The sequence below is a fragment of the Culex pipiens genome, chromosome 3 (genome assembly GCF_016801865.2).
Source record: "Culex pipiens pallens isolate TS chromosome 3, TS_CPP_V2, whole genome shotgun sequence".
Lineage (NCBI taxonomy): Eukaryota > Metazoa > Arthropoda > Insecta > Diptera > Culicidae > Culex > Culex pipiens.
Window position 1 is genome coordinate 151,793,509 of NC_068939.1, and position 27,073 is coordinate 151,820,581.

Here is a 27,073-nt window from a genome sequence, read left to right on the forward strand (position 1 = left end):
CAAAACTCACGTGCTGAAGCATCTTTCATTGTAGTGAGATCTCCGAGGAAGCCAAGGATCAGCCGACGGACCTCAAGGGGAGGCAGGAACGGGCGGTCGGCCTGCGGCGGAACTCGATCTCGATGCCCACGCTGACGGCGGAAGATCTGGACGCGCTGCACCAGTCCAGGATCGATGAGGAGGAAAGCAGCATAATGGTAAGTGTGGTGTCGGTGCGGTGTTTTGAATTTGTGCAGGAGAAGCAGGGATGATGTAAAAGTGATAAGATGCGCAATCTCGTGCGCGTGTGTTTGACCAAGTGGGGAGGGGACCAACAAAGACGACTTGAGCAATAGCCTGTCTGCCTGTGTGGATCAATCGGACCGCGCACTGGACTCACAATCCAGAGGTCGCCGGTTCGAATCCCGAGGCAGACGCAAAAATTCTAAGTGTTAATATAGGTATTCGGTGCCCTCTCCCCGTGCCATACCTTCACACTTAGGAGACCCGGGAGGCGGAGTCTTGTCGCAAAAAGAACGATACACGCCTGTGGATCCGTTGACGAAACCGCAAGGTTTAAGAGGGCCACATTATAAGGTGTTACGTCGATTCCGTTTTTTTTTCCGATAGCCTGAAGGGGTGAAGGGGGAACAAGTGCCGAGTGAAGTTTGTCAACAGGAAGAAAATCCAATTAGCCTCCGATTGGTGACGGGGCTGGACGAATTGGTTTTGCGAAACGTATCGGTAGCAATGTTTGGCATTTTAATTAAACAAAACGATCGATTAATTTGTGATACTCAAGTGCACAGTTAAAAACAAATTACAATGAATTCGAAATTATTAAATTATTTATTAATTTAGTATTACACGCACTTCAATATGGAAACCTTAACAAAAAATGATTTTGTAAACTTTTTTGTTCGAGACTTTTTAAATATTAGAGTACCCAACTCAGATTAAATAATATTTGTTTTCATTATTGTTAAAAAAAGTGTCCCAAATTCTTCATTTGATCTTGACAGCACTTCTTATGCATTGGTTTTGAAAACTCATGAAGTTTGACATGTAACCAAATCCAATTTTTGCCTCGGGAACCGGTCACAGTAGGTCAAAATTGATTGTTATACTAAATGGATTCTAGTTGTAGACTTCTCTGTTGAAATCATGGGCTAGTGATTTTTCACGTTGTTAGCCGTCGAAATTATGAAATTATCGAAATTACGCGGCATGCCAATTACAAAACATTGAAATTTCACTGTACTCGAAAAACTGTTCAAAATAAACGTAAAAATGTATTCATTTAGCAAAACTATTAACAGAAAAGTGTCTTAAAAGTTAGCACTAGTTCTAGATACAAAATAAAACCCCGTGACACAAAATAATAATTTGAAAATAAGGGGTATTGGATTAATATACACTCAAAGTAAAAAGTATCCTTTTTTCAAGTTCACCCGTCGTCACCCTTTAAAAGGGTATCGAAAATGTACTGAATTTGACATACCCTCACGCAGAAAAATAAGGCATATTTGAATCAACAAAACGTTTTGTTGATTTGAAAATCATGATTTTTGTTGACTCGACGCTAAACGTCAAAGCAGCTTTTTCAAAACAACAAAAGAATTTTGTTGAATTGAGAAAATCAAGATTTGTTTCAACGCAAAATCGGCGTTGATTAAATTCAACAAAAAATTTGTTGATTCAAAACTCGTACAGGCTGATTCTACAAAACATTTTTCTGCGTGTTTTTAAAAGGGTGACGCCGGGTGAACTTTAAAAAAGGATAGAAAGTATCCTTTTTGAGGATTGAAAGTACCCTTTTGAGGGATACTTCTGACTTTGAGTGTAGGGATTTTTTTATCAGGTCCCATAAACAAATCCAGACTTTTTTTTGAAAAGGACCTATAAGCTATTGTCTTTCATATGTTTATAGGACCTAATCAAAAAAAACTCTAGAAATGTAAACATTGAGTGTATCCCGCTTACTCCAATGAACATTGACATAAGGTGTGAAAGGGGTACACTCAGTGTTAACATTTGTTTATAGGAGCTAATAAAAAAAAGTCAAGAAATTATTATTCAGCTGTTTTAATTTATTGAGATTTTATAAAATTACCAAAACGAAGCACGAACCTCTAATTCATGAAAACTAGAATCATTAGAGTAAGCGCAATAAAGATTGGTTTGCTTTCCCTAATTTCAGCAACAGGGATTTTAGTATTTTAATAGAGTTCAGACAAAACTTAATAAAAGCAGTTTTTACATTTAAGGCTTCATCCATAAAGTACGTCACGCTGAAATCAGCCAAAATTTACCCCCCCCCTCCCCCCCTTTGTCACGCTTTTCCTATACTTATAACATGCAATGTCACACTTGCTCAGACCCCCCCCTCGCCCCCTAGAGCGTGACGTACTTTATGGATGACGCCTTATTGATAAATCGAAAAAAATATGTATATAATACATTGCAAAATGGTTAACAAATATTATTTCAATATGTATTATTTGACTAATCAACTAAGACATATGATTTATATTTAAAATATGTAAATGCAATTTGTTCATAGTTGTTTAATATCGTTGACTAATTAAAATAAATGTTACAAGAAAAATTAAAATCAAAAGCTATTTTTTTCGTTTTATTTTCAAAAAGTTTCGATTATTGTTATTTTAAAATCTTTTTGGAATGTTGTGGAATAAAGAATCTGTTGAATATTCTAATGAACAATATCTTCAAAAAATAGTTGTAGATCTGATATGAAACACTTTTTGTTGTTTGTAAACTGCTTTTTAAAATGTTTGAATTAAAAAAATAAAGCTTGCACTGCATTTATCAATTAAATATTTAAAATTTTGCGGCATTTCACGGTATTTCCTAAATTTCACGGCCAGGGGCGAATTTCACGGATTACGCGGCTTCTGTGAAATCGCGAAAAATCACTAGCCCTAGACATGATTTTAAAATTAAAATATTGCAATTCAGTACATTAATTGAACATAAGGCACCGTACGTCTCCAGCTAAATGTACAGAGAACTCATTTCGGTGGAGAAGCATGGTACTTGGGGTTCGATTGGTATACCGAAATCTGCAAAGTTGCATTGAAGCAAAAATTACTTATTTTTACATATAATATAGAAAATATTAGTGAATAACACAGCCAAGTTTGACCCCAGATAAAACGACATTTTTTTTAAACATTGGCAAAGTCACATAAACAAGTCACACTTCCAACCCTAAAATTTTCTTAAATTTTAGGAGTTCTTCTTTCCAATGCTTTTAAAAGATCGAAAATGGGTTGAAAAATTGATTTTTGACCTGCCTAGAGGCGGAGCTGTGTTTTGAAAATGTCTTGGTACTTTTCATTAAAAAGTCTAACTAATCAAATTTCTTTGCCAAGTAGCTAAAATTGGTTTGACCGTTCCGGAGGTATGATTTTAGGAAAAAAAAAAATTATAATTTTTGCGAATATCGTCAAAAAAGTTTTTTTTAACAAAAAAAATTGCATTGTTTATTTCAATCAACTCCAAACTTAAATGTTAGTGATTCCAAACAATTTGTGTAATTTAGCAATTAACAACACCGCCCAACAGTTACAGTTACTGTCATTAGACGAGAAAGGAAAGGATGCACTCAGTCAATGCATTCTGTACTGTTTACCATCCACCTGCGTGTTGATGCCAAATCGCCTTTGGTTATGCAGTACGATTCGAATGCATTTAGTTCGCGCGACCGCCGAGTACCGATTTCTGCCGTTCCAAATGCAAGTGGACACTGATAAAAAAATAATGTTATCGTTCCAGATTGTGGAGGAGCAAAGCGTCTGCTCCGATTCCACCGTGACCCCGCAGACCCCAACCTCCGCCATCAGCCTGAAACCGATGCTTCACTATGACGATGCCAGCGATGAAGATGAGGAGGAAGAGCCAGCCAAGCCGACCAAGTGAGTAACAATTCTTGTGGCTAAAAGTGCAACTGACTAATTTCTCTTGAATGCCCGTAAGCCGTTTGAACTGGGTTTGCAAAAAAGAAAAACTGTTTAAATTTATCCTGTGAGCAGCATCGTTATCAGATGTGGGTGGATATTTATCAGTTAAACAAATTTTAGGCGGGATTTTTTGTTTATACTTAGTTCAGTGATAAGACTAATATCCGACCACGCGCTAAGCGACCGGCCGTCGGTGACCGAAACCTAGATTCCGGTGTAATCGTAAGCAAATAAATCACCTGCTTTGGATTTAGATAGCTTATGTCGATAATTTGTTTACTTTGGTTTGCTTTCTGCACAATTTTAGACATAAAGTTGACATTTGGGAAACAGCGTGTAATTCCATCAATCCAAAATATCAGTATTGGTCCAATTTTTGCTAGATCTCCCCTTTTGAATGCAACCTGGCGCATTGTTGAGATATTTGAGTTTTGCATCTTTTTCACCATGGCTGTAACTGTTGACCCTGAAGTTCAACTTTATTTTTTCTAAAACGAAAATGTTTGCTGCTGCTCAGAACATCACTATTTTTTGCTATTAACAAAATTCGTCGTAGAAGGCGTAGATCGCGAGATAATATGTTGGTTTCTTCGAAGAAGTTGCTTGGATTGGCATGCCCAACATCTTTCTAGAAGAGAAAAATATTCCTGGAAAGTATGATTTTATAAAACACCCTTATCGTGAACCACCCCTATTTTCAACCAACCCAAAAGTTGCCCCTCCTCATTTCCAACAACTCTTCTGGAGATACTAAAGCTCCAAAATTTTATTTTTTCCGGAAAATCCATTACCACTTAGTTTTGCGACCCGGAGTATTTTTGTTTTATCAATTGTAATTTCTTAATATTCTTAAAATGTTTCTTTCTCTTAAAAAATTCAGTTATTTTTTTTGGAACATGTCATTTTAAGGGAATGACATTAACGCAGAAGGGTAATTTTTTCATTTAGAACAAAAATCTTCATTTCAAAATTTCGTGTTTTTTCAAACTTTACAGTATTATTTTTTAGAGTGTAACAATGCTGTACAAAATTGTAGAGCAGACAATTACAAAAATACTGATATATCAACATAACAGGTTTGCTTGCAACCATAACGAGTTATCGGGATTTTAAGAAAAAAAGTTTTGAAAAAGTTACTTTTTGCTTTTCTTTTTGTTTCGTCGTCCTTTTTCAAAACTTTTCAAACCTCCTGCTTCACAAGCGGAAATCGGTTTTTTGGGTTATTTCAAGCATCGGGTAAATTTTTAGCGAAATTGGTTCAACCAATTGATACTCGAACCTAAAGTTGGTAAAAAAAATTCATCATGTAAAAATGACTTTTTTGCAATTCCATCGTGAAACTACTTACTTTTCCTGTCATTCTTGAACGACGAACACTTTTCAAAATAAATGCTGAAAAGTTCTACTTTTCAGCACTGAAATGGGTGCTGAAAAGTTGAACTTTTCAGCACTTGTTTCGAAAAGAAACACTTTTCAAATTTTTTTTGATTTCAACGATTTATTGACAAAATACATGAAAATTTGACTAAAATTTTTTTTTTTTAAATCTGACTTTTCAGGAATATTTTTGGGATTTTTATATCTTTGGGATACTACGATAACTCAAAAATTTCAGCGATGACCTATACATGTTAGGGTACCAAAATTTTTCGTAATTGAAAGACGCAACTTTTGGTACCCTAACATGTACAGTTTATCGCTGAAATTTTTGAGTTATCGTAGTTTTAGTGAAAAAAAGTTGATTTTTACACGTTTTCGTCATTTTTACGTTTTTGCGCGCGGCGCGTCGAAAAACCCAGTTTTTATGTTAAAAAAAAATCATATCTCCGAAACGTGTAAATGGATATTCGCAATTTTTTGGTATGTTATGTAAAATATTACAGTGAATCAGGGAACAATATTTTCAGACAAAGGCTCTTTGGTCCCGAGACCTTGAAATCGGCAGATGAAATTTTCATAGGACCTTTTCAAATATTCAGCTAGTTTTTTTGGACCTCAACATATTTTTCCCTAAAAGCCCAACTAATAACCTATCTTTTGAATTGTGGCGCTCCAAAATTGGTTCAGCCGTTCCGGAGATATGATTTGCGAAAATCGACGAAAAACACAATTTTATGGACCACCCTATTTCGGATAGGACCACCCTAATCGCCAAACAAAAAAATACGGGTCTAATTATTTGGGCCAAAGAACCCCCACGCCAAATCGGAGCACTTTTGATTTGGGACTTTTTCTCAAAACCTCGCTCCACAAGCTGAATATTGTTCCTTGAGCTATTTTAGGACTCTGAGCCAAATATGAGCAAAATTGGTCAACATTTACCCATTGATACTCGGGGGTGAAGTTTGTATGGGAAAAATCGAAAAAATGTATGAAAAAAAAAAAACTATTTTCTTGTTGTTTGGTCTGCGCGGACCGCTATTTCCATCCAAATAGTCTCTAAAGTGAAATTCTTATTGGAAATTTAACGCTCTACATCTTTGTACAACATACCAAAGCTGTGAAACTCGATCCTGAAAAGTTATTAGCGATTCAAAAATGTCATTTTTGTATGAAAAACCATTTTTTCACCAACTTCAGGCTCGGGTATCAATGGGTTAATCTCAACCAATTTCGCTCAAAATTTGCACAGATGCTTAAAATAACCCAATAAACCGTTTTCCGTTTGTGGAGCAGGGGTCATTTTTTCTGGGCACCCTACTGTATATAGATTGAAGATATCATATAATTCATAAAAAAAAACTTTTTAACAATTTGCATATCCTAAAAAATACATATTGAAAAATATTTCTTATTTTATTTGTAACACATTTTCGAACGTTATGCAATGCTTTCTACAGAAATGTTTAAATTTTATCTATTTTGTACATCAGTGCACGCCACCAAAACACGGTGCCTCTCCCGTCTCCAAGCCCTAAACTTGGGAATTCCTTCGCTAGGCCGCGATCCAGCCGAAGCCGGTGAACTTTGTCATCCAAGTGCAAACTTCCAGAAACACTTTGACGACACGCGTCTTTCGAACATCGTTTTGATGGTACTTTCCGCAGTAACGCTTTTGCACTACTACCAGAGCGGCGCTGGCTGAGCTCGTTCGCCTTCGCGGGCCAGTCGCAGCGATAACGTCTAACGGAACAGTCCGGGCCGGCTTCTTCCCCGCGGCATTCGATAGAATCTACACTTGTTGGCGCGTTCTCAGCAGCTGATTCAGCAGCGGCGTTAGTTGTAGTGCGCGGGAGTTTGTAGTGGCTTCGGAGAGCAGTAGTAGACGGAGTTTAAGCCGAGATTAAGTGACTAAATTGGACACTTCCTACCTTCTCTACAGTGGGGCAGCTTTCTTCGCGATTCTCAAGCTCAGTAGATTACGAGTCGTTGAACGTGATGGTTGTGTGAATCCCCTGGGCGTGTGACTAGCTGCTGAAGATTTAGTGATCAAATTGAAAGTGAGTGTTTGGCATTAGAATAGTGATTGCACAATTGATATGACCCATTTCTCGATACGAGTTCTGATCGTAAATAGTGTCTCAAGTTTGTCAACGTTATCAGTGTAGTGTATTTGCCCAGAATCTGTATTTCCTAGAATCTTCAGACAACATCGTAATGCCTCCAATCGGCCCGGTGTAGACTGGACTCTAATTGGAACTTAATTCTGACGTCGCACAGTTCTTAACGGCCAACAAACGTTGTCCATGCATTCGGAATTAGTGATAGTGCGATAATTGCCTCCGTAAACAACACTCGAACACTATGGAATGGAATAAACTCAGTTGTCTGGCAAAAGCTGAATTCAAAGTGTTAATCTAAATTAAGTCTGCAGTGATTAGAAAAAATACTCTCTTCAGAAATTTGCATGTGATTTATATATTTATGGACTCTTATTATGGAAATATATGCTTTTCAGTAAACTTCACATTTGTTGAAATTTTACCGATATGAATAATTTTTTATGTGTTTAGCATATTTTTGAAAGTCAGGCCATTGCTAATATTTTCAAAGCATTTTCCTTTCATATTGTATAAGTTGATTCAGGGTGGCCACTTCGAAAAAAAAAACCAGGAAAAGGTTGGAAAACCGAGAAAAACTCGTGAATTCGACTGACAAACAGGGGAAAAAATATAAGTTTAGGCCATTCCAAATTTTATTTTCAGTTTTCGTCACTCTCCGCTTCATCAATTCCCCAAGAAGTCAGGCGTCAAACAAAAAAAAAGCTGAAAATTAAAATATTCATTAAATATATTTTTAATAAAATAGGGTACTTTTAGATTTTTGGCAAGTTTTGAATTTAGGGACCAAAAATCGAAAAATGACATAATTTTTTTTCAATTTCTTTGAATTGCTATGAAAATTCAGTATTTTTTGTATAAATAAATGTTAATTGTTGATTAATCCTAGAGAACAAAAAAGTTGCACCCAATGGAACAAATTAGAGTAATTTTTTAATATAAAAATGTTTTAAATATTTGGTATTTATGATGAATTGAATAGTTGTTAAGAAATTAGCTGAATACCTTTGAAAATGTGTTGAGCATATTGATACAATTAAAGAAAACTATTGGTAAAATTGTACTTGTTATTTATTTAAAATTTCAATTTTATATTTGAAGTAAATTTTCTGTTTTTTTTTCGAAAAACAATATTTTTAGAGTTCAGAGCTGAACTAAAAATCTTGATTTCTACTGGCAAAACATTAATTTTAGGAGGATAAAAAATGAAAAAAAAAACAATGGAGTTTTTTTGTGGTTTAAAATTGTATTATTCATGTGAAAATTAATACCCAGTAGGCCATCTTCATGTTTTTTGAACTGCTGCATATTTTTTCTTGAATTCTTTCCATCAATACATTTTTTCTCGAAGATACAAAGTCGATCAGTAATTGTATATAGATATTGGTATGGATAAAATATTTCAGCTGATAAAAAAAAAATGAAATTGGGAAGAGTTACTCTTCATGAATTTATGAAAAAAAAAATATTTTTGGTCTCGGGAAGATACCAGGCAAAAACCGGAAATTTGAAAATTCAGATCTGGTTTGAAACCTAACAACACAACAACAAAAGTCTAGTAACATAACATCTACTTTTAAACACAAAAGCTTCTGTAATTACTCTTAGCATTAAGAACAATGTAATTACAAAAGCCGACTCGGTCCTAACCAGGTCCCAGTACCGAAAAGGACCTAATAAAAATAATTTTATGAAAAAAAAAACTTCTACTTAACATTCCAACTCCCAAGGCTCCAAAAAAGTTGGAACGGCAATTTCAACTTGCTGGTTCTCGGGCATAACTCAACCAATCAAGACGATTCTTTTTTCCAGTGATTTGTTAGGTTGTCTTGATGATCCTAGAACTTTGCAGAACTTAATTTGATCAAATCTGTATTTTTTGCGATTAAAAACATCGTTCCAACTTTTTTTTTCGCTTGTAAGAAAAATTCGTCGTAAATTTTACAGAGGCTTTCGTTTAAAAAAAGATGGAACGATGTTTTCGGTCGCAAAAATTACAGATTTGATTAAATCGAGTTCTGCAAAATTTTAGGATCATCTGGACATTCTTACAAATGGCTGTAAACAAGAATCGTCCCGATTGGTCGAGTTATGCCCGAGAACCAGCGGCTTGGGCGTCCGTGTAAGTTGGACATGCGTTGGGTGTTCCAGTGTTAAAAATAAACATGTTGCAATAAAATCTATTAAATGGATGAATCTGTCACTGAATGGAACTGCTCGATATCTCGTTTTTCGTCTCTCTCTCTTCCTCTCGTTTTTCGTCTCTCTCTCTCTCTCTCTCTCTCTCTCTCTCTCTCTCTCTCTCTCTCTCTCTCTCTCTCTCTCTCTCTCTCTCTCTCTCTCTCTCTCTTGTGTTTGCTGCGTGGTGACAGAAGTCATTTGAGTGCGATCATGGAAGAGATGATCGGAATCTCGGTAGAATGTCAAACGACCGTTCTCTGAGGGAATGTATTTCTAGACGGAAGTCTAAAGGAAGTGTAACATTAGATAGTGTTCCCAGCTGAATCTAATTAAAATGAACTTGTCCTATAAAAAATGAATTTAGACAATATTTAATTGATAAAAATAATGCAAATTTGCCCTTTTTGATGCGAGATATACAATGGGGGCTCTCGGATAATCGAACGGTAGTCTATTTATGGAACGGAATAAATAATTCAAAAACAAATTTGATTTGAGCCCTTTCCACTAAAAGCATTGAAATTATTTTTTTTTGTCAAAAATAAATATAATAGTTTGGCTTGTTCCATGTAAGTTTTGACAGTGATTTTTTTAAAGTTTTATCAACAAATTTGTAGTAACTTAATAGAAAAATTGGTGTTTTTTTTAGAAAAAAAACTTGAAGAGAAGGAAGAAAGTTTTTATTTTACACGACGATGACGTTTTTGATCGCAAAGACACCTTGTATGATCGTGAATTGTTTAAAATGATTTGAACTAAGGCGTAGATTACTAGATATAATTTTGGTGTCTTCGGAAGACAAAAAAAATCCTAAAAGTAATCCTGAAAAGTTAGATTTTTAAAATCCACTAATCGTGAACCACCCTTATTTTCAATAAAACCACAAGTTGTCCCTTTTCATTTGAAACAACTCTTCTGAAGATACCAAAGCTCCAAAACATCACCCCTTTTTTTGGAAAATCAATTTTCCACTTAACAGTTTGGACCCGATGCCAGATTTTTCTGTTACATTCTTATTGAAATTCCATATAAACTTTAACGGGAATCGCAGGCACCGGGTCCTGACTATTTTATTGCGATCTGGACCACTGTGCACGGGGAACAAAAACAAGAAATTTGTTTAAAAAAAATGGAGAATAGCCAAACTTTGTTGTCGTTAGATGAATCATCTAGTCATGATGAGGCTGTGACTAAGATGTTGAAATAACTTGCAAAAAATTGACTTTGTTCTATAAATATATACAACATCCTTTCATGGGTTAAATCCTATTTTTTCACAATCATATCCTTTTTTTTTTTATTTTCAATAAGTCGAATTCAGGATGAATTTTTCGTCAAACAGGATTTCCTCATATTGGCATCTTTAATAAGGAATAAAGTAGAATTTTTACAAATATTTCTACACATTTTTCAGTTCGTCTTTTTCTTTGCAACTGAGTGTAAAATAGTTGTGTGGCGCTCAACCTCACAGTAGTGTCAGCGCGTCCTAATCTAAAGCTTTCTTGTTTGTCGTTTCCCACACAGGAACCTCTTCCGGAGCAGACGCCGTGGTTCGATTGCCCCGCTGCCGGCGCTCCGGCTCAACGACAAGGAGATGATGGCGAACGACTTCGACACGCAGAGCGTGCTGAGCAATCAGAACTCGATCACCAGCATCAATTCGCTGGCGAGTTTGCTCAAGGAGAAGATGCAGGTAAGACGAAGAAGACGGCGAAGGGGGATTTGTTTTTGTTTTGGTATTTGAACACGGGTAATGGACTTTATAGAAGCTTAGTTGAGGGGTTAAATAAACAGGATTGTGGGGATTTCTGGAATAGTGCAGACTTAATTTATTTTTATCAAGATTAAAAAGCCTATTTACTTCAGAATCATTTTGTTAAAGGAAATTATATGGATAACTCGTGTTATTGGAATAACTAATAAAACAATACCAAACGACCTTTGCGACCTCCACGGAGCCACCATAAGTTTCCCGGAACCTTAGAGGGAGAAAATCAAGAAGCCGGTTTTGATATCTTTGTGTGAAATCTAGTCGCATTGCAGATGAGTATCTCGACAAAGTGGTTGGGCGCTTTCTGGGGAACTTCCACGACATACCGACGGGGTTTACAGCACCCTAACCCGATTAGATCATGAATTGTGCAGTAGCTGGTGTGCTAACCCTTGGTTTGCTAAAATAACATTTGATTTCGGTTGGGCTTTTATTCGACTAAATTCTTGATACATTTTCAAATGATTATTTTTAAACATTTTAATCTCGTACAACAACAGAAGCCAAGGGTTACTCCCTAGCGCTAAAAGCTTATCAAACGTCCACCGAGTCGACCGTCACTTGATCGTCGGTCAGAAAGAAATTCACCTTAATTGAATAATGACACCTACACGAATACCAGCCAGCATTGGTAGTCCACAGTTGCGCGCGCTTGGCTTGGTCTCACGATCGCAGCCCATTGCAAATTACGTAGTGAGGAGTGCAATGCGACTTCGTAAGATTCAAGCGGGTCGCGAAAAGTTTCGGAGTTGAGTGACTCAGAAAGAAGAGACGACGACGACGGAGACACAAACAGCCAACAAAAAAAAAAGAGTCTCGTGACCGATGCGTGATGCGTTGTGATCGAGCAGAAATCGAGTCGGAACCGATCGGGGTGGGATTTAACCGGTGAGCGAGCAGCTCTCAGCTCTTGTGAGCAAAACTTGCGGAAAAGGATTACATGAATATTCGCGGAGGACAAGACACACAAACAATCAATCACACTGTTGTGTTGTTTGAAATGATCCGCAAGAGGTGATAGAAGAAGCATGCTTGTTGATTTCTCAACAAGTGTTTAGAAACATGTGGTGAAATTAGATGACCGGAGAGATGTTTATGTTTTATGAAAACCTTAAATTGATTGATTATATATTTCATGTATTTAAAATGATATTCACACTAGAGGTGGGCAAAACCGCTATTTTTTAGGAGCCTTTCATTTTCGTTCGCTCATTAAAAAGAGCCGCTCTTTTGAACGGCTCTTTCGCTCTTTTTCAAAATTTTGATAAAAAGGTTATTTTTAGGAATGGTGTGATTTTTAAAGTAATTTCACATTGGACTTATATAAATTATTTGCGTTTAATTTTGCTTAAATTGAACTTATGCTGACATTTTATTTGGAGAAAATTGTGAACTCTTTTTTAAATTCTGATTTAATCGATAAAGTCTATAAACGCTGAAGTTTAATCAGGCATTTTCCATAATCTCTCAGCTATTTAGTAGATTTTTGGTAATATTTACAAGCTATGCAATTTTGAATGCTCAAATTTGTATTCGGATAATACTTCAATGTACGATCAGTTATATAAAGAAAGTTTTTTTTTCATTTCGTTTAGAAAAACATTTACTTTTGGAATTTCAAAGAAAAGTAGGAAACTGAAAATGATTTTTAAACTTTTTAGTGGTGTTAGGCAGCAATGCTTTTTTGGGATTAATGTTTATAAGCAATTATTTTTCAATTTAGAATTGCATTTTCAATGCCAAAAACAAATTTTATGATGCAATATGTTCGAAATTAAAAAAAAAATTATAACAAGTTTAAAAATCATTCCATCTTGGAACGGTTCTTTCAGAAGACCGGAGTTTAAAAAAGAACCGCGGTTCTTTTTTGTGAGCCATGGTTCGTTCGCTCTTTTTAATGAACCGGCTCTTTGAGCGGCTCGCTCTTTTTTTGCCCACCTCTAATTCACACTGTTCACGGGCTGTATCTCAGGAATTAAACTCAAAACCGGTGATTTTGAAAAATATGCAAATCACTTTTTGATTGCAAATTCTGTTGTATAATTAATTAAAAAAACGTTACTTAATCCACCTTCAGGTGGCTGATGCCTTCCTCCGCCTAAGGTCCTAAGAAAAATAATTTATGAGTAAAATAATCAAACTACCTACACACTTTTAGTCAAGAATATACAGTCAACGCCTTTGAAGAAAATGGCAACCCTCTAAAAGGCTGTTTTGTGGCGATCAGACCCGGCTATTTGAGGTTATGTTGAATATCACCCTTTTTTGTAGTCGTCTAAATAGCTTTTTTATCATAACTTTTAAACGACTAAATGAAACTGTACAATTTTCAATACCAAGCTGTAGGACCTGAAAGTGAACCGAGTGGACCACATCCGGACAAAATTCGTTCAGCCAAAGCCGAGAAAATCAAGTGCATATTTTTGATCAACATCCCCACACACGCACAGACATTTGTTCAGAATTTGATTCTGAGTCGATAAGTATAAATGAAGGTGGGTCTAGGAGGTCAAATTAAAAAGTTCATTTTCCGAGTGATTTTATAGCCCCTCTTCAGTGAGGAAGGCAAAAATATTCAAAAATTAAATTCTTTAAAAAATCTGAGGATTTAAAAATTTCTAAATTCAATAAAATTAAAGTCCAAAAATGAAAATAGGAGTTTTAAAATCCGGAATTTTACATTTTTTTATTCAGAAATTGAGAAATTCAAAGACTCATGAATTCAAAAATCAAGGGATTTGAATAATTTGAATTCAGTTCGTATGTACTCGAATATTTGAACCGCGAATTTTTTTCTTTTTTTTCAAAATTTCAACCTGAAATATGATTCCAAAAATCATGCAAAACATTGTAAAAGTGCCAATGTACAAGTTTAAACAAAGAGTATATCCTGCCTACGTCAGTTGAGGATAGAATCCTGTAAGCTAATACGGTAACTCTTTGTTGTTGAATTCGACAACATGGACTGTTTCCAAAATTATTAACATTTTTCTCAATGTTGGAAAAATTTCCATGTTGTCGAATTCAACAACACAGAGTTACCGGATTAGCTTACAGGATTTCTATCCGTGTAGGGCGAGCAGGATGGACTTTTTGTTTACACTTCGACATTGGTCCAATTACTTTTTTTCCTTGGATCAGAAGTTCATTTTGAGCAACTTTTGATTATACAGCAATTCCCCACGAAAACAGCATGATTCGAAAAAAAGTTCTCCGATCGGGCTCAAAATTTTTCTGGGGGTTCCTTGGCCGAAATAATTAGACCCGTATTTTTTTGTTTGGCCATTAGGGTGACCTACGCCGTGTTAGGGTGGTCCGAAAAATGGCAATTTTCGTCATTTTTCGCAAAAACCACTTTTTTCAAAAAATCATATCTCCGCGCCATTTTATCCGATTTTAGCTGTCCTAGACGCAAATGAAAGGTGATTAGTTTGGCTATTTGGAAAAAATAGTAAGAAGTTTCAAAAATCTAGCTTAACATTTGAAAAGGTCGTATGAAAACTTAAAATGCTGTTTTGAAGGTCTCGGGACCAAAGGGCCTATGTCTGAAAATATTTTTATCGGATTCCTCGGAAAATTTCACATAACATATCAAAAAATTGTGAAGTTATGTTTTCAATACTCTGAGATACGATTTTTTGAAAATAAAAACTGGGTTTTTCGACGCGCCACGCGCAAAAATGGAAAAATGACGAAAACGGCAAAAAATCAACTTTTTTCACTAAAACTGCGATAACTTGAAAATTTCAGCGATGACCTATACATGTTAGGATACCAAAATTTTCGTAATTGAAATACGCAACTTTTGGTATCCTAACATGTATAGGTCATCGCTGAAATTTTGAAGTTATCGCAGTTTTAGTTAAAAATGTCGATTTTTTCCCGTTTTCGTCATTTTCCCATTTTTGCGCGTGGCAGGTCGAAAAACCCAGTTTTTATTTTCAAAAAATCGTATCTCTGAGTATTGAAAACATAACTTCACAATTTTTTGATATGCTATGTGAAATTTTCCGAGGAATCCGATAAAAATATTTTCAGACATAGGCCCTTTGGTCCCGAGACCTTCAAAACAGCATTTTAAGTTTTCATACGACCTTTTCAAATGTTAAGCTAGATTTTTGAAACTTCTTACTATTTTTTCCAAATAGTCAAACTAATCACCTTTCTTTTGCGTCTAGGACAACTAAAATCGGATGAAATGGCGCGGAGATATGATTTTTTAAAAGAAGTGGTTTTTGCCAAAAAGACGAAAAATGCCATTTTTCTTTTTTTTTCGAATCATGCTGTTTTCGTGGGGAATTGCTGTATAATTAAGAATGAAAAGAAAAACCAGAAACAACGTATTCTTTTTATTTTCATTTTTTTATTTTTTTTTATAAATAAAGTTTTTTGCTTGGTCTTTAAAGCATTACTTGTGTAAATAGTAAAATGTAAAATTTTTGTAAAATTGATTTGCATTCATCCTGTTTAGCGTTTGTTTTTTTTCTGACAATATATCTACAACCAATTCTACAACCTCCAATCACATTTTTTTGTTGTTGCATATATTTGTTCGTTCATTTGTGATGTTAAGTCTCCAAAAAGTGCGTTATTTTGAAACAAAACGAAAATTACTGCATACCTTCTTTGATTTAAAATAAATTCAGGGGATATTAAAGAAAAGAAAAGAAAAAAATGCCTAATCAACATCCTGGTAATTTTTCTCAAAATAAATATGAGTTCTTCTTTGCTTTTTCGAGATCGAAGCCCTTCCAGATGCAGGTTTTGGTTGTAAAGGCTTAAAATGGTAAATGTTGAAAAGGTACATATAAACGGCGAGTGTGTTTATACGAATTTTCAAATACCACAATTAATCATAAATTCAGGGGTAAAAACATATTATTAAAAAATAAAATAAATTTAAAAATAACACCAAGTCTGTTTTTCCAATCGTTACACTTTTACGCATAATTGTCCCACCAAGTATTTTCTTTGACGCTTTTGTTAACACTGGAACGCCCAACGCATGTCCAACTTACACGGACGCCCAAGCCTCCCAAAAAAGGTGGAACGGTAACTTCAACTCGCTGGTTCTCGGGCATTACTTAACCAATCGGGACGATTCTTGTTTCCAGTGATTTGTAAGAATGTCTAGATGATCCTAACATTTCGCAGAACTTGATTTGAACAAATCTGTAATTTCTGCGACCGGAAACATCGTTCCACCTTTTTTAAAACGACTGCCTCCGCGGAATTTTTGGCGAATTTTTTTTACACGCGAAAAAAACAGTTGGAACGACGTTTTTGATCGCAAAAATTACAGATTTGATCAAATTAAGTTCTGCAAAGTTCCAGAATCATCTAGACATCCTAACAAATCACTGGAAAGAAGAATTATCTTGATTGGTTGAGTTGTGTACGAGAACCATTGAGTTGAAGTTACCGTTCCAACTTTTTTGGAGCCTTGGGCGTTGGAATGTTAACCAAGAGAATTACAATGCGACGCCGTCGTGCTAACTTGTCGTACGTCGCTTTTTGACGTTCCGAGAAAAACGCGTTTTAATGTTTGACCTTGAATAAACAAAAACGAGAGCACGCAATGTAAACAATAACAAACACGTTTTGTTTGGTTGGCCATTCTGTGCATTGCCCCGAAGTTTGATTGAATTTGGTTGCCGGAGTCTCGAGTTATAATTGAAAATGTTTACGGTAGTCGAGCTCGTTTCTGTGTCAAACATGTTCTGACCTGAAATCCCTTTGGCCAACTGTCGCACTGACATCAATTTTCAGGCTGTGTCAAGATAGCACGACAAGATTGAAACTTCTTGCATATGAAAAGTGACAAAAATGCACGAAGTTTTTTCGGTTTTTATTAAATATCTCAGGATTGAAATCGAATTTTGGGGATCTGTGAAGGTCAAAAGGTGAGGCATTGTGAGCTGTACAAAATAACTTTTTAACTCAATTTGGCCCAAAATGCACGTACAACAGCGACGAATTGAGAGTGATAAGTTGCTAATTAGGGCGAATAGGGACACATAATGCGAATGAACCCCTGGGACAATTATGCGTAGAAACACAAAAATCGATCGACAAACTTCAATTGCGTTTTTCTTCGTTGTTTTTTTTTAACATGGGACAATTATGCGTAGAACAGCAGTGTATTGTCGTTAAAAGTATTGATTTTATTAAATGCTTAAAAATGTTACCATTGCTATTTTTTTTAAATAAAAGTTAACATAATATTTATGTCAGTGCCAAATATGGGGTAAAAGTTTAAAAAACTTAGGTTAGAAAACCGTGAATTTACGAAATATTTGGATGTTATGCAGCCTTGACCACAATTTAAAAATTTGAATGAAAACTGAAATTCAACTCTGATGACATTATTAATGTGGGAAAATAAAACAGTGAAAATTAATGTCAAACTAAATACATAAATGGTTATACGATGCTTCCGAATTGTCATTTAAATAAAAGATTCCAAAAACATATTTTATCAATTTTGCAAGCAAATTTTTATTTTTGAGGAGTGAAAAAATATGAGAAATTTTCCAAAGATTATCAAAGATTAGATTTCCACTCTGTTCCACAGGTGAGCATATCGGGAGAGTGCGAGACAAAATTATTGAAAATATTTTTTTGTCGTGGTGCTTCTCAATTTTAAGCAAATGTTGACCCATACAATCTTATTAGTTCCACTGATATCATTTGCAATTTAGCAATTCACACGACATTTTTTTATGACGCACATTGCTAACATACTGTTTTCTTGGGTACCAATTCCAGAACGTCCCGGCTATGATCCGCAAGAAGAAGCGCGAAACCAAAGACTACAAGCTGCGCTGCTTTGTCGGCATGCTGTTTCTTATCATCGTATTTCTCGTGAGTACCATCAACTATCAATATTTGCACTCGGCTCGGCGGCGGTGATAATAATCTTACCCGCTTGGTTCTGTTTCGAAAGGTCGGCTACGCGTACGTCATGTACAACCAGAAGCTGCTGGCCAAGTCGTACTTCGAGAGCGTCAAGCTGCACAAAAAGACGCGCGGGCTGAGGATTTTGGACCCGAAGGGGAATGACCTGCTGACGGGACTGCTCGGCATTGGGATGAACATCGACAAGCCGTACAACTGTTTGGTGAAGGATTTGCGGGACGATGGCAGCGTGTGCTACGAGTGGAACTCGAAGGCACGGTTGTACATGAACCTGGAGAAGACGACCTCGCCGGAGATCAAGTGCTACAGCTTTAGCTGGGAAACGCTGGTGGATGGGTACTATCCGACCGATTGCTTCGACATTGGGGAGGATCGTGGCTATTGGTACGGGGGAGGTTTGACCAAGGGGATTGACTATCCACTGGGGAAGGCGTCGTTTGACTTTGCTCCGTTTGTTACGGGGGACATCAACATCCATCAGTGGGGCAATGCTGTGAAGAGGTACTTTTTGAACTCGAAGGGCGTGGCTATTAAGGTTGATGAAAGGACGCCACTGTATGTGAGCTTCAACCATGGGAACAAGAATCGGTTCTGTTTGCAAGGTCGTCACGATAACTTCGCTTTCGTAAATCGGTTGTCGAAATATCCTGAACTGAAGTATCAGATTTGCACGGGGCCTGATATGAAGAGCGTACACAACAATCTCACGCAAAAGAGTCTGTGGGATGGATTGACCGAGAATGACAACACGATCATCAAGTCTCTGCTGAGGGAACCGGTGTGGCAGATTCCTGCCTCGAGTCAGGCAGAACTCACAGAAACGACCATCTACAATTACACGGAAAATGTAATCGCTTCTGGGTACCTGCGACTAGGCCACGTGCTCATCAATGAGTACTGGCAGAAGAACATTGGTGATTTCCAGCTGGACCCGGAACGATTCCCCACACTGGCTGACACGGTCAAAATCCTTCACCGACGAGGCTTCCGAATCTCACTCTCTGTTCAACCGTTCATCAGCACTGAAAGCAGCAACTTCCTGGAAGCAGTTAGTGAGAGACTGTTGATTCACGAGCGTGAGTCGGAACGCAGCATTCCGGCGTTGACCAGGTACAAGAGCTTGGCTAGCGCTGGCGTGCTGGACATCACCAACAACGAAACCGTACCGTGGTTGCGCAACCAACTGGCCAAACTCAGCGAAACCATCGGAATCGATTCGTTCTACGTGGATTTTGGTAACGCGTTTAACATCCCTCGTTACTACCAGTGCTCGACCACGTTGAAAAACCCCGACCAGTACAAAACCTTCTTCATGGAGCGCTTCGAAGCCAATCTCAACATTTTCGGAGTCTCAAGTGCCATCTCCGTGCCGCGTCCCCCAGCCTTCCTCAGCCTTCCACCGGTCAACAGTTCCTGGAGCGGCCTCCAAACCATCATCCCAACCGTGCTCTCGTACGGCGTGATCGGCTATCCCTTCATCATGCCCGGCCCAGTCGGCGGAGACTTCCTGCTCCCAACGGAAAAACTCCCCAAAATGTACTCATTCTACCCGCTCGAGTTCCCACCCCTCCCCGAGCAGGAACTGTACATCCGATGGCTGCAAATCGCCACCTTCCTGCCAGTTCTGCGCTTCACCCACCTCCCGTCGGAGTACCGAAATGATTCGGTAACGGAAATCGCCAAGGAGCTGGCCGCAATCCGGCAGAAAACGATCGTCCCCATGCTGGAGCAGTATTCCAGCGTGGCGATGGACGAGGGACTGCCCATCATCCGGCCGCTCTGGATGATGGACGCCACCGATGTGAACTGCCTGTTCATCGACGACGAGTTCTCGATCGGGGACGGCATGATCGTGGCGCCGATTCTGTACCGGTCGGACACCAGTCGGGAAGGTAAGAATCAATATCGTAGGTTAGGATTAGTTGTTCAAAATGGCCTTATTTTGTTTTGCATAGTTAACCCTCTACAACACAAGCCCGCCTCTTGACGGGCTTTGATGTAAAAAATCGCCCAAAATCTATTTTTCATCCAATTTTTGATTTTATAAAAGCATTGGAAAGCAGAACTCTTAAAATTTTAAGAAAATTTTGGGTTAGAAGTTTGACTTGTTTTATGTGACTTTGCCATTGTTTTTTAAAAATGTAATTTTTTAGGGGTCAACTTTGTCAACATTTCCTATATTTTAAGTAAAAAGAACTATGCAGTAATTTGTGTAGTGTCCCAGACTATGCCTCTATGCATTTTTTTACAATTTTGATGAAAATGGTGCCATTCCATAGCAGAAAATGTGAAAAACAAGCAAAAAAATGAAAAAGTGACTGTAAAAACATGAAAAATTTAGATAGGCAAAATTTAATGATAGGAGGTGGTAGAATATGCCAAATACTACCAAAAACAAACATAAACTAAACAAGATAAAAGCAAATTTAAATACTAAAAATGAAACAAGAAAAACATAAAACAAGAGAAGTAAAGTTTTTCGCAAAACAAAAGTTGCTCAAAATGTTAGGAGGAAGGGAAAAATAAAAATGTTCTAAAGAAAAATTGAACAGTAGAGGGATAAATTACTTATTATTCAAAATATTTAAAAAAAATGTTTAAAAAAAATAAGGACACTTTAAGATAAAGTAATCATCTGAGTAATTTTCTAGCTCTTCGCAATTTTGTTCTCCATTTTTTTTTGTATGAAACTTTGTCCATCGATTCTTTAAGTCCTAATAAATCATTTTGGGTCATTCGTATCTTCATACAAGTCAAACTTGGGGCCCTTCCGTACAAAAGTGCTATGAAAACATTCAAAAATCCGTTTCTCGAGAAGAGATTTTCTGATCGAATTGGTATCTTGGGCTAAGTTGAAAATTATGGTTAGGCTTTTCAGAAAAAAATTGCCACGCGGATTTTTTTTTATTTTTTGATGTTTGTTTGTTTGAGAAAACATTTATTTTTACAGTTTTGGAAATAAAATAGAATTTGCATTCGAAAAGTAATTGTGAGAAGTTTTGATTAAATGCAACGTTTTCATGTTACAGTGAAACCTCTTTTTATGCAGAGGCGTTACGCTTTTTATTTCGTTGATTTCTCTTAGACCATACTATATTTTTGCAAGCTTAAAATGCGTTTTGTAGATCTGAACACAACTTGCGTCGTTAAGCATAAGCATAAGCATAGGTGCCCACCCGCAGTTGCTACTCCGTTATTGACCAGGACCTCCAGAAGTTACATCCACGAGCCGTGGAAGATGAGTGGGTGCTATCTTTCCTCGCTTCGCAACTTCTCAAAGACCCCTATCATGCTGATCAATACCGGCGCCGGCCACGATCAGTGATAGGGTCACGGGGAAGTGGATGGGAATGTTAGTCCGATACTTGAGTGATAGAGACCGCCCAATCGACTGCTTCTCCGACAAAGTATCACATGAGTTTTGAGGGGGTTAGTAGATGGGTATGAGGTCAGGATTCACGAGTGGCAGTGATGTGACCATGAGCATTTTGTTTATCGGTTGAAATTTTTTAAATCTTAGGCAGCCGGCTGCGGAAAGATAGATAATTGATTATTTAAAATGGTTTATTTATATCGTACGCGTGCCAGCCGAGCAGTAATGCTATGGGCTGGACTTATCAGTATATTTTTACTGTTTTTACAATTTAGATAACGCGAGCAAATTTCAAAAATAGTAAATGAATGACGCTTTACTCTTCACAAAATCGATAGTTTGATGAGTTAATACTAAAACTGAAAGTTAGAATAACTTTTTACGATCATTTACGACGAAAATTATCGCGAAAAAAAACCGGACTGTGCGTCCCAAGAAGCACTGCACTTATGAAGGCATTATTTAATTATTATGACCAATCACCCCATGCACACAAACAGCGACACAAAAGAGACGAAAATTATCGCGAAAAACCAAACTGCGCGTCCCCAGAAGCACTGCACTTATGAAGGCATTATTTAATTATTATGACCAATCACCCCATGCACACAAACAGCGACACAAAAGAGACGAAAATTATCGCGAAAAAACAAAACTGCGCGTCCCCAGAAGCACTGCACTTATCACTGAACACATCTTGCGTCGTTCCAGAGAAACTGACAAAAATCCATTATTTTCCATCACTGAAAAAAAAAATATCTTTTTGAAAAAAAAAAAATGTCACGGACTCATAATTATGAATAACATTTCAAAAAGACGAAATAATAAGCTTTTAGCTCTTTTGGAATATCAGTTGCGATTTATTTTTTTCGAAGAGATGAGAAAATTTCAAAACGGCTCCTTTTTTTACGGGTCGGGTCAATAGTTTTCAAGATATCTTCGATTGGAAAATAAGACTAATTGGGAAGCACGTAGAATTATTTTCTTAATTTTAATTGTTTTAAAGGACATATCTCTGTTACCACAATTAGATAATTTCACAGCTGTTTGATTTTTTTCGGAGATGGACGAGGATGGACATTATCTTTTAAATTTTAGGAAAGACATTTTTGTTAATGGGTAATACTTGAAAACGATGCACTTTATCAAAACTTACCAAAGTACTTTTCGTTTGCTAATTCAATATTAAGTCCAATAACAATTTTGAAATTTCAAATGAAAAAAAAAAAACAGCTAAATTTTATAGTAGTATTGTATTTATTATAGTATAGTCACAAATTTGCAAAATATCACGTCTTTCACGTCTTTTTCTGATCTGTGGTCCACAAATTCAAAATTTATTAAATGATTAAAAAGCCTTTTTTGCAATTCCGTCGTGAAACTACTTACTTTTCCTGTCATTCTTGAAAGACGAAATAGCCTACTTTTCTGTACCAAAAATAACAGAATCGAATAGCAACACTTTTCAAAACAAATGCTGAAAAGTTCTACTTTTCAGCACTGAAATGGGTGCTGAAAAGTTCAACTTGTTTCAAAAAGTAACACTTTTCAACATTTTTTTGATTTAAACGATTTATTGACAAAATACATGAAAATTCGTCTTAAAATTTCACTCAATGGGTGTTTTTCGAAATTGCAAAAAAATGTTGTATGAAACTCGTTGCAAAACTTGATTTTTCTGATATAAAATGCGTTTGGCAACGCGTTCAATATTTCTAACGTGCGTTTTAAAATGATTTTCAATGACAATTTAAATGTTTTGCGACAATTAGACCGTTGCAAATATTTTTCAAATCTATGTTTCCACCGGGTGCGGGACATTTCGCCGAATGTCGTTTCGCCGACGGTCATTTCGCCGAAGGTCATTTTGCCGAATGTCGTTTCGCCGCATGGGACGTTTCGCCGAATTGACAAATAATCGTATAATAAATATATAAACATAAATTGTATTGAAATATTTTGAAAAAGTATAATGTCCCTAAAAGGTGATTTTGCAATCTTTCTTTTAAAAAAATATTTTTTTTTGTTTCTTAGTATGTTATTTTTAAAAGTTTATGCATTATAAACAATCACTTAAAAAATTATCTAGTTGAAAAAAAATCTGCGAGTTTTTGCATTCTTTCAAACTTAAGCAGTTATTTAATTTCAGCATACAATTTCTATGAGTTTTTGCATTAATTTCTGTAAGTTTTTTGCATTCTTGTTTTAATATATCATTTGAATTATTTCTGTGAGTTTTTGCGTTCTGTTAACCATGAGAAGTTCTTTTAATTTTCTGCTTATAATTTTGATAACTTTCTGTTAGTTTTTGCATTCTTTGTTTTTTAAGCATATTATTTGTATATTTTATGTAAGTTTTTGTATTCTTTCCAACATGAGCAGTTCATTCGATTTTCAGCATAACATTTTGAAAAAATGCCTGTAGTTTTTGCATTCTTTGTTTACTGAACATATTTTTTTAATTATTTATGAGAGTTTTTGCATTCTTTCAAACATGAACAGTTCTTTTATTTTCTGCTTATAATTTTGAATATTTCTGTTTGTTTTTGCATTCTTTGTTTTTTAAGCAAATTATTTTCATAATTTTTGTGAGTTTTTGCATTCTTTCAAACATGAGCAGTTCTTTTAATTGGCTGCTTATAATTTAGATTATTTCTGTTTGTTTTTGCATTCTTTGTTTTATAAGCAAATTATTTGTATAATTTTTGGGAGGTTTTTCATTCTTTCAAACATGAGCAGTTATTTTGATTTTTAGCATAACATTTAGAAAAAATTCTGTTAGTTTTTGCATTCTTAATTTTTTAAGCAAATTATTTGTATTATTTCTGTGAGTTTATGCATTCTTTGAAACATGAGACGTTATTTACTTTTTTAAATTATTATATTATTATCTTGCCATTCCTTCTCAAGTTTGCATGAGTGAATTACAAGATGGCACTGCAGCGAACAAATAGCATAAATTATACGAAAAAGTTAATTTTTATTCAATTCGGCGAAACGTCCATTCGGCGAAATGACTTTCGGCGAAACGTACCATTCGGCGAAACGACATTCGGCGAAATGACCGTCGGCGAAACGACATTCGGCGAAACGTACCAGATCCGTTTCCACCCCCCCCCCTTTAAAATTGGTCTTAAAAATCAGGGGGCAAAAAAAACAATTCTCCAAAAAACTTCCAAATTTCCATTAAAATAGAAGTTTAATCAACCGAAAACAATCTAAAATGCATTTTTCTGCATTGATAAGGCCGATGCCAATATTTTTCAAAGTTGTTGTCCCTCGGCTCTGGTCGGTGTTGAGGGGGGGCAAAAAAATAAAAAATAAATATTAAAAATTGAATTAACAAGCCATAGTCTCAACATTTCAATGCAAAAAGTGTTTTAAAATGCATTTTACACTAGTTCAGTTGTTTTGCAATCATTAGTTTTCAAAAAAAGTAAGATTTGACGAAAACAAAAAAAAAAGCGAAAAAAAACTTTTTGCGATACTAAACATCGAAAATTTTCAAAAATTCGAAAAATGTTTAAATCAACCCAAACATGCTAAAAATGATTTTAAACGCAGGGGAATGCATTTTAAATCAATTTCAGCTGATTGCACTTAAATTTCCATTGAAATTTTGAAGTTTTTTGAAAAAATATTTTTTTTGCCCCCTGATTTTTCGGGCCAATTTTGAAGGGGCCCCCCCCCCTTAGGGGGGCGGGTTGCAGACAAAAACTTAAATAAAATTTGTACCAGCCTTATCATATTTAGCATGTTTGGGCTTGTTTGAAAATGCTTAGAATTTTTATGAAATTCCAATGTATAGCACTGCAAAAATTTATTTTTCGCGATAAATAATATTTTCGACTTACACCCAAAGTTAAAGAACGAGGGGATAGTCCTCACGAAAAGAAACGTGAGGAAAATGCTATTTTGCGAGAGTAAAGTCCTCTCGCGTGTTCATTCGTTCATTGGAACAGTTCATCCTATTGAGTGGCTTATATGGACAAATGACCGCCACTTAGTCACCGAACCATGGTGGCCCATACGGCAAAGGCACGGTTCAATAAGCCGAAGGTCTTGGGTTCGAGTCTCGGTACCGGTACTTTTTTTTTGATAGATGAACTTTTTTTGAAGATGAACCCATGAGTAAAGTACTCTCGGTAATTTCGGGATTTATCCTCTCCGTCCGCACACAGTACCATTTTACTACCGAATCGTGCTCTTTATCCTCTCGTATGCCGATGCCCAGTTCTGGGTGTAGATATTTTGGAAACTAATTATGGCAAAACTACTGGACTGGTTTTTCATTAAAATGTTGAAACCATGGCTCGCAATTTAAATTTTTATACTTTTTTATAACAACATTACATCGTAAAAGAGGTTATGTTAAACCTTGGGACCATCCATAAACCACGTGGACACATTTTTTAAATTCTCGAACCCACCACCCCCCCCCCCTCGTGGACAATTGTCCTTACAAAAAAAAACTTTTTTGTATGGAGCGTGGACAATCGACAACCCCCCCTTAAGTGTCCACGTGGTTTATGGATGGTCCCCTTCCAATTTTACACTTTCCAAATTTACACAATTTTTTGCTGTGTAAAATTTTTGTATTTTTTCAAAAGCCCGTCAAAGTTTGTCTTTGACCACTTTTTGATACGATTTGAACAAAGCAATATTTAAATTACGATATGCAAAAAATATTTAAAACACTTAGGCCCTTCTCAAATGTCATTATCGAGTGCAACTGGCTCCATATACACAAAAATGGCTTATATAAGCGTATGATAACATGTCTACAAAGTTTCGTTGAAATCGGAGAGGGTCGAGAAAAAAGTACCTAAAAAATGTCTGTTTTGGTTCTATATTAAAAAAAAAAGTGAAACCCTCACAAATCGACAAAGTTAATGGAAAATTGTATTTAATAGGCAAAAGATATTGATTGGAGTTTGTAGAATAGTTAAACAAGAAAAGTAAAGTTTTGTTTGTAGATCAAATTTTATAGTTGCTTGAAATGACCTCCTGAACAAAAGAAAATTAAATAAAGATCGATTAAAAAAGTGGAAAGTTGATAATTAAACAATGTCAGTTTAGAGGTTTCTACATCAAACAAAAGGTCCTTGAATTGAGTGGAGGTGTATAAGTAAACTTGCTTTTTTGTTATTATTTTTTTCAGTGTATCTTCCGCAAGGCGTCTGGAAGGACGGCATCGACGGTTCGCTGCGCAAGGGAAACCGCTGGATCCACAACTACCACGTGCCCCAGAACAAGGTCGCGTACTTTGTCAAGATGCCGGACAATACCCGCTTCTAGGAGTGTGGAGCTGTATTCACCTACTAGTGACGTAAACAAAGCATTCTCAAAACCCTTCCCAAAAAATAAG

At 36.2% G+C, this 27,073-nt stretch overlaps 1 protein-coding gene across 2 annotated transcripts; it reads left to right on the plus strand.

Moving 5' to 3' along the window:
* The first annotated feature begins 4 nt into the window (after nucleotides 1–4).
* LOC120419998 (myogenesis-regulating glycosidase) lies at nucleotides 5–27,072 on the plus strand. 2 transcript variants are annotated; one of them, XM_039582889.2, is made up of 6 exons: nucleotides 5–197; nucleotides 3,778–3,917; nucleotides 11,168–11,336; nucleotides 18,183–18,278; nucleotides 18,361–20,224; nucleotides 26,867–27,072. In XM_039582889.2, exons 1-6 carry the CDS (start codon nucleotides 123–125, stop codon nucleotides 27,001–27,003), a joined length of 2,481 nt encoding a protein of 826 aa, XP_039438823.1. In that variant the 5' UTR covers nucleotides 5–122; the 3' UTR covers nucleotides 27,004–27,072. The 2 variants fall into 2 exon arrangements, with proteins under 2 accessions (XP_039438823.1, XP_039438824.1); XM_039582890.2 differs by lacking the exons at nucleotides 5–197; nucleotides 3,778–3,917 and adding an exon at nucleotides 7,127–7,402.
* The last annotated feature ends 1 nt before the right edge of the window (nucleotide 27,073 follows it).